This window comes from Eucyclogobius newberryi, unplaced genomic scaffold (genome assembly GCF_026437365.1).
Source record: "Eucyclogobius newberryi isolate DKJ021-1_F unplaced genomic scaffold, fEucNew1.0.hap1 SCAF_5, whole genome shotgun sequence".
In the NCBI taxonomy this organism is placed as follows: Eukaryota; Metazoa; Chordata; class Actinopteri; order Gobiiformes; family Gobiidae; genus Eucyclogobius; species Eucyclogobius newberryi.
In genome coordinates this window covers 20,193,011-20,212,011 of record NW_027316167.1, presented here as the reverse complement: position 1 = coordinate 20,212,011, position 19,001 = coordinate 20,193,011, and the positions used below count along the sequence as shown (strand labels likewise).

General features: G+C 38.4%; 2 protein-coding genes across 2 annotated transcripts; one reads left to right on the top strand and one right to left on the bottom strand.

The window, feature by feature from the left end:
• Window positions 1-3,132: 3,132 nt before the first annotated feature.
• abcb10 (ATP-binding cassette, sub-family B (MDR/TAP), member 10) lies at window positions 3,133-9,450 on the bottom strand. Its single transcript, XM_072465052.1, has 14 exons — window positions 8,707-9,450; window positions 8,152-8,358; window positions 7,757-7,959; window positions 7,302-7,436; window positions 6,869-7,015; window positions 6,227-6,362; window positions 6,058-6,153; window positions 5,458-5,667; window positions 4,544-4,623; window positions 4,281-4,461; window positions 4,116-4,159; window positions 3,979-4,013; window positions 3,842-3,900; window positions 3,133-3,753 (listed from the first exon to the last, which is right to left on the bottom strand). Exons 1-14 carry the CDS (start codon window positions 9,035-9,037, stop codon window positions 3,560-3,562), a joined length of 2,058 nt encoding a protein of 685 aa, XP_072321153.1. The 5' UTR covers window positions 9,038-9,450; the 3' UTR covers window positions 3,133-3,559.
• A 211-nt stretch (window positions 9,451-9,661) lies between these two features.
• urb2 (URB2 ribosome biogenesis homolog) lies at window positions 9,662-18,688 on the top strand. Its single transcript, XM_072464754.1, has 12 exons — window positions 9,662-9,742; window positions 10,013-10,152; window positions 10,222-10,398; window positions 10,485-11,584; window positions 11,663-11,801; window positions 12,050-14,405; window positions 14,478-14,638; window positions 14,713-14,823; window positions 15,148-15,390; window positions 15,943-16,039; window positions 16,336-16,463; window positions 17,978-18,688. Exons 2-12 carry the CDS (start codon window positions 10,027-10,029, stop codon window positions 18,173-18,175), a joined length of 4,836 nt encoding a protein of 1,611 aa, XP_072320855.1. The 5' UTR covers window positions 9,662-9,742; window positions 10,013-10,026; the 3' UTR covers window positions 18,176-18,688.
• Window positions 18,689-19,001: the final 313 nt, after the last annotated feature.

Here is a 19,001-nt window from a genome sequence, read left to right as displayed (position 1 = left end):
ACGTTTCAGAGGGGATCAGAGGTGCGTCCGCGCGCGCCCGTCGCGGAGAGAGCGCGTGCCATATATGGCACTGTCGCTTTGACCTCCCCTCGAGCCTCGCGATGCCACCTCGAGAGCCGTATAAGGATTGCACAGTCGACTGGGGTTTTCTAGGGGAGACACCAGTTGCTACCAAGCAGGGTGATAGTTTTGGTGCTAGAAGGCCATATCCAACCTTAAAACGAGAAGTTGCTGTTCTCAACTGATTTAGATTTAGTGCCGAACAGGTGCTGCGAACACATGAGACAAATTCATTGGGACATGATAAAGTTTTAATACTTATGCAGGCAATTTTAAATTACTAGAAGACCTATACTGTTGCAACAACTTTAATACATGTAAAATATGATTTACATAATGTTGTCAAATTGGGAAACATGAACATTGCAGTATGTATTATATATAATTAAGTATTTGTGTGCAATTGGGAAGTCAAATTTCAAAGTCTCAATAGTGCAATGTCAAATACAAATTATTGTGAATAATAAAATAATATGTAAACATTTTTTGTAAAGTTAATAAACAAATTGTAATAGCAGCCGTATGAAGTACAAGTTACATTTGATCTTAAATTAGGGATTGTGTTTGGAACTAATTAAAAAAAGTTACTTTAAAATAAGTCTCATGGTTTATGAGGCATGTTTTTTGTTTTTTTCCTCGCAGACACATGGTCCTCAGAGCTGTTCTGAATAAATAAGGAAAGACGCTTAGAAACAGCCAACAGCTGACACTGTATCTGCAGGGGTTCTCTGCTCTGTCACAGGAGCAGTTGGATTAATTATAACTCAGGAGGAGGAGGAGGGAGAAAAGCCTGGCAGTGCTGCACATGGAGCACTGAAATGCATGGGTCGGGCCTGACTGTCTCAGGCTCTCAGATGAGATAACAGAAAGAGCAGCAATGAATGAATGAAAGTCTGAAACTGGACTGGAAACATGTACTATGAATTGAGAAAATCACAGCACCAAAGTGAGAATTGTTTATGATTAAACAAATATATAGCTTAATGTTTGAATGATCAGCGGGTACAAGTGTCAAAGGACCATTTACGTGAGACACTGAGACAACTGGAATGTCCTCAAGACATATGTTACAAATGTCACTGACACATCAATATAATCAACCAATGCACAATTTTTATTTGAGATTCAAGCTTTTAAGCTTGATAGTACAGTGTGCTAAAATATCTTACAAGAAATATGTGGAACATTCATTGCTTTATTTTAAGTGAATTCATGCATTTTCTTATCTTGACACAGTCAAAAACTATATCATTTATTCAATTACTTGACAGGGATAGTATTAAATAATGACGTCACGTATAGGCCTTTAAAGGTGTTTAAAACTACATAATATAATAAAACATGATCAAAACTCATTAACTCACACATAGAATTGACAGTGCTGGTCTAATATTGGTGGTGTAGTAAGAGAGGGGCATGGCTTGTGGGGGGCGACCGGGTCCTAAAGTGGAGGGCAAGGTTGAGCTACTTTTATGCACTTGTTGTGAGCCTCTTTGGATCCCAGGACTCTCAAACACCTAAAATGTAAATGGGACTAGTGCAGTTGTCGTGAGTAGAAAGAGAAAGAGCAGGAGGGTAGGTCAGAGGGGGCGAGGGGGAGGAGAGACCAGGGGGAGGAGGGTAGGGCATGTGAAGCAGGTGGCACCACAAATCTGTGTTGTGTGTCGGGACTGTATCGGACATAGCTCTTCAGACTCTAGGAGCCTTTTCAATATCTTTTCAGTGAAGCATATGCGCTTCACCAGGTAAAAGACATTTTTTAATAAGATTTTGTGTAAGCCTTAATATAGACATATATAGCCTATTTTTTTTACATCTAATACAAATTATGCTTGAGATTCAGTGTGAGTGAAGTAGTAGTCAGTAAAACGTTTTGTATTTTTTATTTTTTTGTCATGCATCTTTTGTAAAGATGACAGCGATTCCTAAATTGGATCTATGAGTGAAGCGTGTAAATTATCTGCCAAAAAGCTAAAAAGGGTCTCCTTTCCTTATTAAAGCAAAACTACAGATAATGGAGTATTAAGTATAAGTATTTATAGAATTAAAAGTATTACACAAATATATAGCATAACATTTTACTGAAGTATTAGCATCATTCTGAAATGGGCAAACCAGCTCAGCAGAAGAGCCTCAATCGAACAGTGTTTTCTGACTTTATAATAATTATGATTGATGCATGTCCACAATGACTGCATTACCAAATATTCAGAAGGAATACCTCCTTTATTTATTATTGTAAAACGAGTAAACTCTATTTGTAAAAAAATAGTAAAGAAATAAACAATCTATAACAATACATAGACTGGTTGGCCCCATTTGTGTCAATATAGAAGCAAAGTCATCTCCAGTCAAACACATTTTGAAATCACTTAAAGGTCAAACGGGGTCACCGTCACAAATCCTCAAATAGCATGGCTGCATAGACCGTGGAGCAAAACTCAAAATAGGTATGAATCCGGTGACATAACAGCACGACCTGGTGGCAGTCGGTCATATTGCATTCACTGCTACAAGCGTCGAGGCAAAGTCATCACGTGGAAACAACTTGGACTCATGTGGACCTGGTTTTAATCACTGCATTGAGCCGTTTCAACATTAATTAACTCGTAGGCAGCATTTAGAGATGAATCGGTCTGCAGAGATCTTTATTGACATTACAATAAAGTTAGCGATGTTTGAGTAAAAAATATATTTTTACACTTTTAACATTGAAGTGTGGTTCACAAATGGTTCAAACATAAAAAAGAACCACACAAATTCTGTTAGCGAATGCAAGACATTCAGTTCAGGCTTCTACAGTTTTAGGGTTAACAATAACCCTAACCCAAGACTCAACTAATTGAAAACAAACAAACATCAACAATTAAAAATAAACCAGTTGTCATTGTAAGCATCACTTCACAGATTATTAATTATTTAGATTAGTAATTCTTCTCTTTTTAGCAAGAGTAGTAACACATGAATAAAATAAGAACTTATTGTCCTTCTGCACCAATGATTTCTCATAAAGTCAAATACCTGTAGTTGAAAATCTGTGATAGTGTATTAAAACATTATTATCAAAATAGTGTTAGACCTGTTCAGTACAACTAAATAATGAACAATAGCTGCAGAGGTTAAATTATCTACATCGCTGTATACACTCAAAACAGTGCAAGTTTTACCATCACAATATGTAGGCATCATATATTATCATTATTATATGTATAAAAAATATGATCTAAATCTCCATTGTGTTCACTAATGACACAGACAGTGACTTGACTTCACCTTGCCATGAGTTTAAGAATTTATTTACACTTAATCTGAATCCACAATTATATAATTTCTATGTGTGGTGATTTCTGACTAATGCTACAATCTGCAGAAGTCATATTTTGTCCACTGTAGTTTTAAAGCTAGTTTTTGAATACCTTGACTGATGTTATTTGTCCTGTAAAAGGAGGCACCACATTTGTGAGCATCATAAATACTTTTGTATTCAACCAGTGAGCTCTTAACTCAGGGCTCGAGTCTGCTCTTCTTGTAGAAACGCCTGCTTCTCCATCAGTCTTCTGAACAGTCCCTGTCTGTTGCTGAGCAGCTCTGTGTGCTGGCCGCACTCTGCAATCCGCTGCTGATCCAAAACGGCCACGGAATTAGCATTTTGGATGGTGGAGAGGCGGTGTGCAATAATCAAGACCGTTCTTCCTGTGAACATTCAAATAAAATCATTAACGACCAGAATTAATTTCAATGCAACATGAAAATAGCCACAATCAATGCAAAGCAGGTTGACCTTCCATTAAACGCTCCAAGGCCTCCTGAACCAAGAACTCATTTTCTGCATCTAAAGCACTAAGGAAAGGGAAGTTCAGTAATATTTAGTATAACATAGAAACAATGCATTACAGATGAACCGTAAAGTCATCTTACCTCGTAGCTTCATCTAAGAGCAAGATCTTCGGATTCTGGGGACAGAAGTAAAGACTTTAAAATACAACTTCAATAAAAGATATTAAGAATAATAGCATTCTTCTGATTTTTATGGCGATACATTTAAGAATATTCACCTTAAGCAGTGCTCGGGCTATAGCTATTCTCTGCTTTTGCCCACCTTAAAAGCATAAATGTTAATCAAACACACATAAATCTGCATAGTACATTAAATACCATATTAGGATAAGGATAAAGATCTGTAAAATAAAACAATAACACAATTTGACTGTCTCTTTTACCTGACAATAATATTCCTTTCTCTCCCACTACAGTGTCAAAGCCCTTTGGAAAGGCCTGAATGAAATCATATGCGTTAGCAGCTCTGGCAACTTGATAGATCTCTTCTGCTGTCACTGCGCTTGGCTCCAGAGCACTGTATGTTATGTTGTCTCTGATCGAACAAGAAAACAGCACAGGCTCCTGCGAAATAAAAAGGACAGGCAATATTTAAAAGGCTAAAAACTCAACTGGCAAGTATGAAGTGATGAGGGTCCTTTGTCACCTGGCTCACTGTTCCTATGTTGCTCCGGAGCCAGTAAGGGTTGAGATCTCTGATGTCATGGCCATCGAGTCTAATAACCCCTGGAGAGAAAGGGTCATTGTAAACATCAGCCTATTGTCCATGTTTTAGGCAGGGAAGTATTTATAGACCCCTTAATATCAATCAATGGCATCAGAATGTTCAAAGTTCTATAATGGACTGGAGGCAAAAGGAAATAAACCGTAGCAGATTTTCAATGATAAACCAAGAACAAAACTAAATGTTAATGGTTTTAAGTCTTAATAACAAAAAATAAGCAACGACTTTGAATTAGAAATGTCAGTTAGTTTGCTTTTCGATAATAAAGGATGGATACCTCTTATTGTATGTTGCACCTTACCACCAAAGCACCTATAAAAAATAAACCTTTTTTCTGATTTCAATTAACACACATTTCAGCCTCAAATTTGTATTTATATTTTTAAACACCTTTTTGCAGTCATCAAAAATGACACATACCATTGCAAATGTCTGAGTTGTCTGAGTGGTTTTCATTCACCCAAACTTAGTTTTTAAGTTATGTTCCACTTCACTTTTGCCTCCAGTTGTCTTCTTTCCTGAATTTAGAATGTTTTTTTTTTTTTACAAACTATTAAAGGGTCTATTGGGAACCCATTCAGTCTCATTATTGTTTTGCTCACGAGACCACCACAAATTAGATTAATTTACAATGTCATGTAGCAACGACATCTACAGTAAGCAGTAACAGTTTCCTATATGGTTGTTGTTTTGTTATTCGATAGGACATTCAGCTAATTTTGTACTGATGACGTAACTCTGTCTAATGATTGTAATAATACTCCATCTCAATTAAACAGTAAACCAAACTATGACATCATTACAATAAATGTATAATAAAACATGACAAATCTCACCAGTATCAGGATCATAAAGCCTGAGGAGCAGCGAGACCAGGGTGGATTTTCCTGAACCACTCGGTCCAACAACAGCCATGACCGAACCCGCCGGCACCAGCAGATTGAGGTTCTGGAAGATCGGAGCTTCTTTTCGAGTAGGATAGGCAAAAGTAATATTTGAAAACTCCAGAAGCCCCTTCATTTTATGTTCATCCAAGACTAGGCCTTCTGTGGATGAAAATATATGTGTAATTTAGGACTTGGATTACAAACAAACAACTTTATGTTTACAGGTGACATTTGAAGACTTTTGATCATTCAGGATTCAAGATTTAATTTGGAATTGTTAAACGCTATGACGACGGTGCCTCTTTGAAGCCCATGAATAGAATAGCAATTGGGAATAGCCAAAAAGAAAAGAATTGTGTATGATATTTATATTTAAAAAAAAAAAAAAAATCAGATTTATAGATAATTAGGCTTTGTATAAAATAGTGATATTTGTATACATTATCAATACACTCTGAACATTTAAAACTACACCAACGTCAATGCGCTGAAAGTTGCTGTAATGAAATTTGTGTGCGAATTCAATATATGTGTAAAAAATATATGAACCGTTTAGAGGAAGCTCTGGAGTCCGGTCCAGCAGTTGCCACAGTCTTGCTCCTGCTCCAAAACCCTTCATCAGTTCAGAGTAGAAAGAGCTTAGGCCTAAGAAACACAAGGTCAAATGATTACAAGACATAGTATTGCAAAATCTGAACCCAAATTTCCTGTCTATTACCTGCAACACTAATGCCGACCCAGAACGTGTACATGAGGAAAGAGGAAAGTTCCCCGACCGTCATATGTTGACTGGCCATCAAAAGTCCTCCTTTATATAGCACAGCCAGGATCATGACGTTTCCACTAAGTCCAGTCTAAAACACACACACATAATTTAAACTTTTTTGTCATAAAACCAACCTGGACGTAATCTCCTTGTGGCTGGTGATTAAAGCCTGAATGCCTGGTAACTTTATATTCATTACACTTTTAATAGCCTTAATAAAGCATAAACAAAGACTTAATTCATAGTAAAATTGTTTTCTAATAAAGATTCAGGTTTAGTAACCACTGAATACCATAACTCCTTAATCAAGTAGTTATTAAGGCTAATTAATGTGTAGGCGTTATAAAGTGATACAAAATCAATTTATTGTGCAATGTTCAATAACAACATTTGAATGCATCTCCTTAACATTATATTAGCATTTCAATGACTCATGCGTATATTGAATAAAGCAGATAACTATGGTAAACCTTTCAAACAACAGATCAGGCCATGTGAAATTCTGTAACATGCACGCACATTGAACACTTGGCCACCTGAACGATGTGAGTTGTGCTTAAAAATAACACAATAGTTTCTTTGTTACACACTTACCACCCCAAAGAAGCCAGCTCTGAGCAGCGCCTCCTTTTTGGCCAAACTGAGGACATTGTCAGTTTTCTGGGAGTATGTGACAACTTCTGAAAGTTCTTTACCAAATGCCCGGACAGTTCGAATGTTGCTGATTCGCTCTTCTGCCAACTACAAACACACAGACATATTACTTGATTTTGTTATTACATCTGCTCTTTTGATTAAATCAACTACTGGGACCAGCTGGTTTTCTATAATGATCTTAAACAGGAAATTGTCATAGCAGTGTGTTTAACATGGCCCGTCATTAGATGAAGCCATAATGATACTGCACTTTATAGTTAATACATTAACTTTCCTACCAGTTCAATCTTATATACAAATCCACAAGCTGTATGTTAAAGTGAATAATCAAAAATAAATAAATCTGGTGAGCCATTAATTCCTTTTGTACCTGAGTGGCCTGCGCTAATGCGTCCTGTGTTTTTTTGGAGATTGAGCGAAGATATCTTCCATAAATGACTGCAAGGACTACCACGGGAGGAACTATCAGCAGCACAAAGCTTGCGAGATTGGGAGACACATAAAACTGAAAAGAAAGAAACAGTTAATGTACACAAAACTTATACGTTTAAGTTCGAGCCTTTCATCAGTTAATCTTCACTGTTGTGTGGGAACTACTGACTCTCATTTTTAGTGCAGTGGAATAGTAAGCAATAAGGAAAAGTTACACCTTATAATGGTTTACTTCCTTCTCAGACATTTACACAACATTTACAAATAACAATGTAGTGGTGTTGCGAAAGGTCCCTGTTTTCTCACACTTACACCACAAGAGGAAATACCTCTTGCATCTATTAAGCATAACACCGTAAAGCCAATGAATGAACGAGAATGTATTGTGCTCACCATCATACTGACACCTGCAGCTGCTTGTGCAACGGCCCTCAAGCCATCAGACAAGTTGTCTGTGATTGAGCGGCCAACCAGAGTAGTGTCAGCGGAGAGGCGGTTGATAAGCTCCCCAGTCCTATTCTTGTCAAAAAAAGCCACTTCCTGCCTCAGAATGGAGGAGAAGACTGAATCACGGAGATTACGTACAATCTGCTGGCCTGTAAAGATACGAATACATTTGAATTTTAAAAGGTTATGACAGTGTGCATAAATATCACACCAAAGTAAACCAATACAAGCAAAATAAGCTATTACAGATGATAACTAGATAATTCCACAATGAACACCATATATAACTACACCAGCATAGTTTATTTTTTTCTGATAATGATTTTCAAGGCTCAACTCACCTGAGGTCTGCATGAGGTACACTCGCACAGCATTGGCAGCTCCACCACAGAGAAACACTCCGGAGAGCATGAGACACAGGGATGTGAGAGACGCTGCAACTGTCTCTGCGTCTGAGCCAGACGAGTAAATGGTGTCAATGACTTTACCGAGGAAAAAGGGAGCCGACATGGTGACTGCGCTGGAGATGGACAAGAAACCTAGAGCAGCTGTGTGAAACAAAGAAGAAAGAAAAACACAACTTTAACCATGTTCTCTGCATTTGAAACTTCACAGGGATTCTCATTAATAACAGAGAGCACGGTGCCTCCCAAAATCTAACCATTTAGAGGCAATAAATCCCATTTTTACGCCAACTTATGGTAATTATAAAAGAAAAAACTATTCAAACAAGGATGTGCCACCGTAATCTCAGCAGAATGTATGGGAAACACTGCATTGCGTGTTCATATAAATGCATTTTACAGAGAAATGCTAATGGTTCAGACACGGTTATAAAACTGTAAGAATGAGAAACACATTCAATTCAATTTTCACAAGGCTGAGTTGTTGATTACCTGCAAGTTTCCATCTCTCTGGATAGGCAAGTTTTAAAATCCTCCTGACATCTTCCAATGGGACAATTGATTTAACCTGGTCTGTTTCTTCCTCTGTCTTCTTTGATTCATATTGTGCAAAAGCTCTGGTAAAGGCAACAGGAGTGTGTGGGGCAGTTCTGTGTAAACAGAGGAATGGGGACCCTCTATGTTGGCTCCAAACAGACGGCCTGAAAGTGGCAGAGGTGGTGGAAAGGTTGAGGCGGTGGTCAAGCCATAGCCGTCTGAAGGAGCAGCCCACTTTCAGTTTGGACAAACACACTCCATTGGTCCATCGAAGTAAGAATCGCATTTCCAGAGATGTAATAAATCCACAATTACAAAGTACTTCCTTAGTCGCAGTGCTAGATTTGGTGCAGGCGTAAACAGGCTACTTTGTTCAGGTCCACGTTTGATTTGGAGTTAGTCCGTGCCCATAGTCAGGTCATTGTGGAGATGAGGGCGTTTTATCTGCGCCTGACAGTCGTGTGTCCGCAGCATCTCTTATCACACACACAGAGGAATAAAAACAACACCCAAAAACACCCTGTCACCGGCATCTGTCTGTGGTGGCAACACAGGCTTTACACTAACACACAGCTGCCACACATCACAAAAAACACACATCAAATTAACCATAGATTACATTCATATTGTACAAAACATGTAATAAATAAGGAAAAGGTGACCCTGGTTCAAGAGTTGTCCACACACGACTCAACCATTGCAACGACCGATGTGAAGGAAGCAACTTTACCAGACAAAAGCAATCGAACTCAGATCGTGTTACCATCTGTTCACAAACTAAATATGCTATTCAAATCTTATCAAGCTATCCCACTACCAAACTTTACATATAAAATTAATAATGTGTGTATGGGTAGTCTTTTAAAGAGCCGTACAATCACAAATCCTCGATGTCTTGTTGACATCGACAATAGATTAGTTGAACCTGGTTTCAGCGGGTGAAAGGTAAAAGTTCATCGTGTGTAATATCAGGGCACACGTGCAGGTAAAAGTCACATTTTCTTTTTTTTGGCCAACTTATTATGTTACAAATAGCTGAATATATGTAGGCTACTTGTAATCCGTAACAAAATTAAATCTTGTCAACAGTAGATCTTGTGCTTGCGCGCCGTTTCAAGCGTAAAACGTTACAATGAACCACGAGCTAGTTGTTGTTAGCACATTGACCATGCCATTACATGACAGCTACTCATCTGCAGCTATTAAACATGTTATTTGCAAGAATAATCATAATAATTAGCTTTTGTTTACCATTTCTCAGCTATCGCAAGGGCAATGGCTGCCCTTTATTCGGGAATCCATCTGAAACTGAAAAGTACTCAGACTCCATGGGAGGACAAGATAAAGCTTGCACGGTTTGCCTGGATTTCCTCACAATGTCTTTTGCCTAACAAAGAGCAGGTAAATACGAATTGCCGACCACACACGTGAGGCTATTGTGAAAATACAAACACGTTTAATTGTTTTCAGGTTCTGTTGGATTGGTGCACACATGCTCTGACTGGCTGGTTCAATAAGAAAGTGGAGTTTAGTCAAAATGTGTTGGAAGGCCTTTGGTGTTACCTTGATGATCTCCTTCACAGTAGAAAACTTCACTCTTTCCTCAAGCAGGGAAAATCCATCAGCCTGAGACTCAACTTGGCACAGGTGTGATGCACATTTTAACACTGTAGCCTTTTCAATCCTTGATTGTGGAATTCTCAGCCAACAGCTGTGTCATTGTCTGTTTCCAGCTGCTGCTTGATCGTCTTCAGGATCATGGACAGTCTCAGCCAGTGGCACCAGTGGCTCTGTCCACATTGCTGAGCGTGTGTCAGGGGATCCTGTCCACTCCTGCGCTTTCTGCAGTCTTTACTACAAAGTATGAGCTGATGGTTTCTCTACTGGCCAGGCTCATATCACTGGCTTGTCACCGATTACAGCAGTTTTCAGGATCACCAAAGTCTGACAATGAATCGGATATGGAGGCTCTCCAAAGTCAACTTGCCGTTGACACAGACAAAGTTGAATTTAATTTGGGTCATCAAGGTGATCTACCAGCAGACTCTAAATATACCCCTAAATCCATAGAAAACATGGTGTCTGCTAAATTATTCAAAGTTTTGCTTCTTGCATTGACATGTTACTCTTCAGTTCAACGACAACAAGCTAATCCTAACAGAGTTTTTACTTTGGTTACCAACCAGCTCTTCCAGCCCATGATATTTCTTAGACACTGGCTGTCTTCGGCCACTCTGTCTTCTCCCGCACCATTTCCAGTGTCTCAGCAGATGTGCAGAGATATCCGGACCAAGATTGACACAATCCTTCAGTTAGCTCTTTTTGCTCCTGAGCAAATATCTCTTTACCAGGAGGAACTGACAAAGGTGAATTCTGGAAAGAAAGGCCCCTTGAGACCAACTAGTGTTTTGCTCCTTAAATTGACTGTTCAGAGCGTCTGTGAACCTTCACTTTACTATGCTGTAAAGTCCAACATGGTGTCAGTGCTGTTCAAACTATTTCTGGAAAGCTATGGGACAGCAAAAGGAGAAAGGAATGAAGAGCAAGGGATGTTGTGTTTCTTTTTTCTTGCTAGTCTGTCTGACGCCTTAGAATTGGGTCTGGAATCACATTTGTCTAAAAACACAGACCTTCAAAAGTGCCCGTCTCCCCAGAGCGCCCCCGGTGGCCCTGAAAGCTGGAGCCTGGCTCTACTTGCTGTTGAGTCTCTACTGAATAGTGCTCTTTCAGTGGATATCTACAACGTAGCTGCAGATAGGATTCGACATGGAGAAGTTCAGCTGAGATTTTACAGAAACTTGGCAGAAATACTTCTCAAGCGGGCCCAGCCAAGGTACCAACATATAAAGTGTTTTCTTCATATTTTATGGATGGCAGGTAAGATTGTCAATAATTTGTCTTTTATTTATAGCATTCCAGCATGGTATCGTTGTTTGAAGACTTTATTAAGTCTAAATCATCTGATTCTTGAGCCAGACTTGGAGCAACTGTTGTCACTGGCCTGGGTCAACATGGACTGCATTGATTCAAGAGTGCTACGAGCCAAACAGGTATCACCAGTTAACCTCAATACAATGAGTTTTTAGTTTGTTATATTTAAAATGATATCAGTTGAATATCCAGACTCGAAGCTATGACCACACGGATAACATAAGTAGCAAATGTCTTTCTGATTGCACAGTAGTATTTTCACATGGTGCTCTGTGATATTTGATTACGTACATATTCATGAGGATGGAAAGGGATAACTCTTGTGTTTAATCATGCATGTAATTCATTATATTTTGTTTATTTACAGGTTACATTGTGCAGTATTCTTCAGACTTACACTAAGCTTCGTCAGCTGCCAAAATTCTTCTCAGATCTCCTGTCTGTTATAAGCGATTCAGCCCTGGACCAGCCCAGACCTCTTCTGTCCGAGGAGGTTGTGTCCACACTCAGGACCTGTCTGCTGGACTCTCCACCTTCTCAAACAATCGAGATCTGCTCATTAGTGCTGCAAAGTATCAAAAAATACATTCCCCAAAAACAAACAATAACGGATGAAATTAACCCCCAGAAGGAAGTTGCATTTAATGCTGACTCATCCCTAAAAATGATGTGTCTCAGTCATATTCTACATTCAGTTTTATTTAGTTTAAAGACAATAGACAATGCCTCTCCTCTTCCATTAGTAAGACAAAGTCAAAAACTCATGGAAACAATGCAAGAAGTAAGTAAGGAATTGCAACAATATTTAGGAAAAATGGAAATGCAAACTAAACAGTCGGTTCAAAAAACACCAAAGAAAGGAAAAAAGGGACAGAAATTTGCGGCCTCTGAAACAAACACCCAGTTCACCCAAAATGTACTAGAGCTGACTCTGCTCCTTAAATACACCTGGGTGGAGCTGGACACACTCTTTAGTGTCCATTGCAGCAAATATACATCCCCAGACCCTGTTCATCAAATAACAAGTGAAAATGAAGACGAAAAAAACACTGCTTCGCCGGTGATGGAGTATATTCAGAGTCTTCTTTCAGGGAAGATTTTTCCCCAGGCAGCTGTGATTGCCAGCAGTCCATTCTGTTCTTTGCTTCTTAGACATATTGTATTACAACAGATGAAGAAAATATTGTCAGACCCTTTGACATGTTCCAAATCAAGTACTATAGCCGTTTTAAACCAGGCGGCCCACTTTATTGCTGCTGAAGATGAGCTTGAGAAGTGTCTGAATGTAGATCACAAATGGGATGGGCAAATTAATACTGTGAATGCCAGCTCCTACCTGGTTGCGCACTGGTATCTTGTCACTTCAAACTTGCCCCTGATCCTGCCCTATCTTGGTGACAAACATTTGCATCGTGTTGCCACTGTTCTTGCATGTTCACAGCCTTTGAGACCGGCACAAGACAAAGTCACAATGCCCAACTCTCTGACTGTTTCTCTGATTTCATCTCAGTTTCTTAAAAGCAACATTTTTCCAGAATTACCTTCTTTATTTTCCGTCACAGTCCAGTTTCTTTTACAAAGTCTCATCAGAGTCCTGAGAACAGTTCATAGTGATTTGGCCATTTTCAAAGAAAACACTCAGATACAAAAGGAAATCTTAGTTGAGAGGATTTTATTATCCTCAACAAATGGCAAAGCATGTGTGGAGCTTAGCAGTACTCAGACCAAGGACTTATTGAACACGCTCCAAATAATACAAGTCTTAAACCCAGATGGGATGAGTTCTGAGGATCTGTCCGCTTGTTTCCTCCTTGTCTTCTTCATGCTCACCGCCACGTCTAGCCAAACAAAGGATGTGGACGACAGCGAAGGCTCAAGATGTCCTACTCTTTTAAAACGACTTCTCCAGATTCTGATTTCTCTCTTGGAGGGTACAAACTTTCCAAGTGTTTTGAAGTCCATTCATGGTGGCACTTTGCTGCAGGCTGTGGTGACAAGTGTTTTGCGCCACGCCTTAACAACAACAGAAAACTCGGACTGGTTAGATTCAGTGAAGGAAATGCAAGCCTTTATCCAATGCTTAGTCCAATTGATAATTACCAGAAGCAGCAGTGTCCGCCTCAACTTGAATCAGTTTGCTTCCTTCCTTTGCAGTAAAGAAACAAAAGACAAGCTGGCAGATACGCCTAGTTCAGCTAACACAGCCAGCTGCAATGTCTCTACACTTACAGCCCATGTTTTGCTTGCATCACTGAGTACTTTCTCTCATACCTTAACCTCTAATTTGGGAAAGAGCAAATCCTTGGATGAACTGCTGACTCAAATACTCACACAGACAACAGCCACTCTCGGGCTTGCTGTTGAGTCGCTCCTTAAGCCCCATGTTGTCCCAAAGGTGTCCGGTATTATCTGTCAAGCTTTTGTGGTAGAGGTAGTCACAGTTATGCTGCAATGTGAGCTGTCCTTACTCTCAATAGAGGAGAACAAGCAGACTCGCTCCATCAATCATATGCTTCTCTACCAGGGCTTTGGTCTACAGGTACTCAGAGAAATCAACTCTGCTCCCAGGCCCAAAGAGTTTTTAGTTTCATCCCTGAGATTCCTGTCCACATTTTACAACGCAGTCGAAAAGGCTGAAGATAAGCAAGAAAAAAACGAGAAAATAAAAGATTTGGATGGCCTCTTTACATCAATACTTCACAGTTTACAGACACTGTTGACAGGTACAAACTTTTTTGCACCATATGACATCCAATTTAATCTCAATGTCTCATCTGAACCATTTTGATTTTTAGCTCATTGGATAAGCTCTTCTGACCTCCATGAGATGGAGCCTGCGGTGCAAAAACTCCTATGCCACCTAGTGGAGAAATGTTCGGCTGAACGATTTAACCTGATGCTCTTGATGATCAAAGAAGGACTCAACACTGGAAAACTTAGAGGTGGAAACTACAGGGTAATGATTTTATATTGAATTCGATTTAGATACAATAATGTGAGAAACACTCTCAACGCTCCTTTTTTCCTCAGGAGGTGCTTTCCACTGTAATCTTCATTAAGCTGCTGTTTTGTTGTCTATTACCGGAGGCCTGCTTTAATGCTTTGTGGCTCATTGCACCACAGATTATATCTACGATGATGGTACGAAAACACAAATTACCCAGACAGTTACTTGTTGGTTTGAGCTTTCTGTTTATAGATGATATTTGAAGACCCATTTAAATTATATATTTAGTTTTGAATTTTGTGTCTAATGGCAACGGTGCTAGATTTTTAACTCTGAAACCCAGGGATAGTATTGTTTATCATTACCATATTTGGGCCATTATCAATTGTGGACCATTTGATGTTGAGTAAAAGTTGTCTTGTTCAGAACGGGTGTGACTTGTTGACCACATGTCAGCTTTTAAATCATAATTTTGATGTAATTGACTAAATTAATCTGTTATTAATTTCATTTGTCAGTTCTTGTTAAAATCCTCCAGCCAGGACGTCTCTCTGAACCTTCCCTTCACGGTTCCTGTGGTAGCGGCGGTCACTACTTTGCTACGGCAGGGAGAGGGCGTCATGGCCAACCCTCATCACGTGACGATGATCCTGGGAGCGCTTCAGTGGGTTTCCCTCGACCGCTTGTCCCCTGCTGTGTACGAGGAAACATTTACAGCAATTCATGAAACATTGTTTGCCATCATCAAGTGTCATCCACAGGTATTTTTAAAATATAAAGTGAAATGTGAAATTGTTATAATATTTCTTTAAGAAATATGGACTTATTACATAAATACAGTACGGTTGAGTTCATACAGTTCACATGATGTCAAATACATCAAATTGTCTTTGCTTATTCAAGTTACACCGCATTTGTCGATTTTAGTTAATTTAACAGTCAGCATGCATTGCATAACTTTCTGTGTCATGACCACGGTTTGACAGTTTGTTTTGAAACACTGACAATGTGAAAGTAAAGTGAAACAGCTGGAATGAAGAAAACGGTGAAGGATAATTTAAATGTTCCTTCACCATTTGTGTAGATCTTAGTTTAACAAAAAAAAAACGTTGTATGCATTGGCTTCTTTAAACAAAACAGTGATATATTGTATTGTATGGCGAGCTGTGTATCGTGAATTACATCGAATGGTGACGGGCCCTGTGTTTCCCAGCCCTAGATCATAATGATGCCTTTTATTGAGATTATAATTTAGTTTGTAAATTTTTTCTTTGTATTGTTTGATGGTGTGTATTATGTTTTCTATGCCCCAGGTGATGCCCAAAGCAGCTCCATCATTTTTGAATGTCTTCTACCGCCTAGTGGCTTCAATCATGCAGGAGGGTAAACAACGGAAAGACGGCAACACAGGTAGCTTCATATTTTTAGAGCAATAAACATTCTTTTCTTTCTTTTGAAACCCAGTTAAAACATTTGAAGGTGTAACTTGGGCTAAATATCCCTTTTTTGAACAATACTTTTACCTCATCTCCCCATAGATCATTTGTATAACATTTAACAACTGCTCTTAAAGTCTCACATATTCATAATTGACACTGGCAAAGTGCTTTTTGCTAATTCAACGACTCATTAAACATGACTAAACTTGTGTCTCTAATTTGGCATTTGTTTTCAGTTCTAATTATGTATGTGTTCAATGTATCCAGACTGTGGCGTTTATCTTCGATGCTCCATGCTGGTTGAGAGGATGTACTCGCACATCGCTGCCACATCTGAGAATTTCACCACTCTGTCTTCTTTTATAGTGGCTCAATACGTCACAGAGCTGCAGAAGGTACTCGTGCACACACAAGTTACATGAGTACGCCGTCTTCTACAATTAAAAGAATGAAACAGTAAATCTACAGTACCCAGTAGTCTATACGGTTGTCCTTGTGTTGAAAATGACATCCTGACATTTTATTTAATTATTGTGGTATTGAAATTGGTATCATTCAATTTTAGGTTGAAATTTGAGTATCGCCACAACAATACTTGCTGTCATTTGTGGTCAAACTTTCCTGTCCAAATTAGATGCATAGAAAACAGTCCAGCCTTATAATGTATTGATGTCTAATGACGTGATGAAAATGACCAAAATGCTGATAGATTTTTTTTCTTTCTAACTTTGACAATGTTTTACCTTTTTTAGTTTTTAAAAGTTCAACCTTCATTTTACCTGTCAAAACATTTGAGCAAATTTGTATTTACAGTATTGGCCTTGCAGGAGGTCAATCTTGTAAAACGAGATCTCAGTCTTGGGTCCTGGTAAAATGAAGGTTAAATAAAATGTTTTAAGCCCATTTTATAAACCGGTAAGCGCAAAAGACATTGGCTTCCTTAAAATAGTGAGTAATGTCTGGTTTGTGAATACAGCTCTTCAGTCACCATGTATTTTAGATGACTCCTACTTGACTCAGCATTTTCCAAAGAAATTACCACTTAAGAAAGGAGCATTTCATGTATAAAGACTGAAACAGCAGCTGGTTAATGAAAAAAAAAGATGGATTGTCAGGTTCTGCAAGTAATTCAGAACCTGACAATTCATTAGGTCTAATACTAAAGACCTATATTTATTGAGTAGCACTCATTCCTGCATTAGAGAATGAAACATATCTGTTCAGTGCTGCCTGGTGGCCAAGGGCTTTAGGCACAGCACATGTATGTCAGGCTCCAGCTGTGTCGTGAGTTTAAATCCCGACGAAAAAGAAACATTTTATAGCGGAAGACTTGGAACATACATAATTTATATTTGTGTTCTTTGTAACGGCAATACTTTTAAAGTATGTATCTATTTTTATTGTTTGTCCATTAATTAGTTAATTGGTCAATTAGTAAATTAGTCAGCTGTGTTGTAGATTGACTGAGCAGAGGTGATGAACAAAAGTGTTCTGATGTTGTGATTTAATAATATATTAAACTGACTAATATAGCATCAATGCATTTTGATATAATATTTATAACTGTGCTATTGAATGGAAAGACATGGGCAAACTGAATTAACAATAAAAGTATATTAAACAATAATCCAAATTCAGTTTAGTTTTACAGGACATATTATAAAGTGCTTCACAGACACCGCATACAACAAAACAGTACTAGTTCTAAAATGGTCAAATCAAACCATTAAAAATCATAAATTGGTAATAAAAAGGTAAAATAAAGTTGGATGAATAAAAACACAGAAGTTCCTAAAAAAACAGCAAATAAAAGTGGGTCTTAAGACATGATTTTAAAACACTCTACAATAATCAACCTAAACATTATTTAACTTTGATGGTCTTTCTGCCTTTTTTTTTTTTTTTAAAGGTTACTCTGCGACCAGATGTTAAATTGTGCCTGACAGAGGGCATCTATATGATCCTGGACCTATGTTTGGAGCAGGATATCAAGTTTCTGATGGCTGGGCTGCATTCAGGAGTCCGAGAGGTGTTCAATGAGCTGTACAGCAGCTACACACACTACCACAAAACTCAGAGGCAAGGAGAGGAGAAATACACTGTGTGAACGTTGATGCCTGGAATAAATGTAATTTTTGTTTGGAAAAAAAAAAATCAATGCAATCTATTTTTGACAGAAAGCACTCTTGTAATGGTAAAGAATATATGTAAAACACATTCATGGATTTACAAAGTTATAGCAGCTTTTGCTATGTACAAATAGGGTATGAAGCATTGTACTTAATAATACATTTGAAAATATATCGCCCAGTTAATCAGATGCACACATACACACAAACACACCTACACACACTTACATACATACATAGATACATTTTTACAGTTTATCTTGCATCCAGTTTTTTGGCATCAATCCAGTATTTCTATATAAACTCATTTGTTTGCCTTCCCGCCATCACTCCTCCAGTTTCACTTTATGCATTCTGCTCTGGTCTAACATTACTGTAGGTAACATAAACACTCTCAAAACTTTGCAGAAGGGAATAAATGTGAGTCTGTTCATGTTTAATACCACTGGGACATTCTTTAAATGGCTAAATAAAATGTGTTTTGATAGACTACCTATGTGCAATGTAAATGTTAAAGACTGGTTTAGGCAAAGCAAACGGAAGCTTATAATTTTTGTCTTCCATGAAAGAAATGGGGGAATACATTTTCTGAGATCGTACATTGTATTATAACTGTTGCAGATGTTTTGGAAATCAGTGTAAAGTTGTGTTTCACCACAGACAGTACTTTTATTACCACTATTATTAATATTTTTTTTGGAACATGCATGATACACATGCGGTAAACACGTCTGATTGTAACCATTGGCTCATTTTCATAAATTGTCCCACATTCACTCTCATTCCTACCCCAGTTTTTTCCTC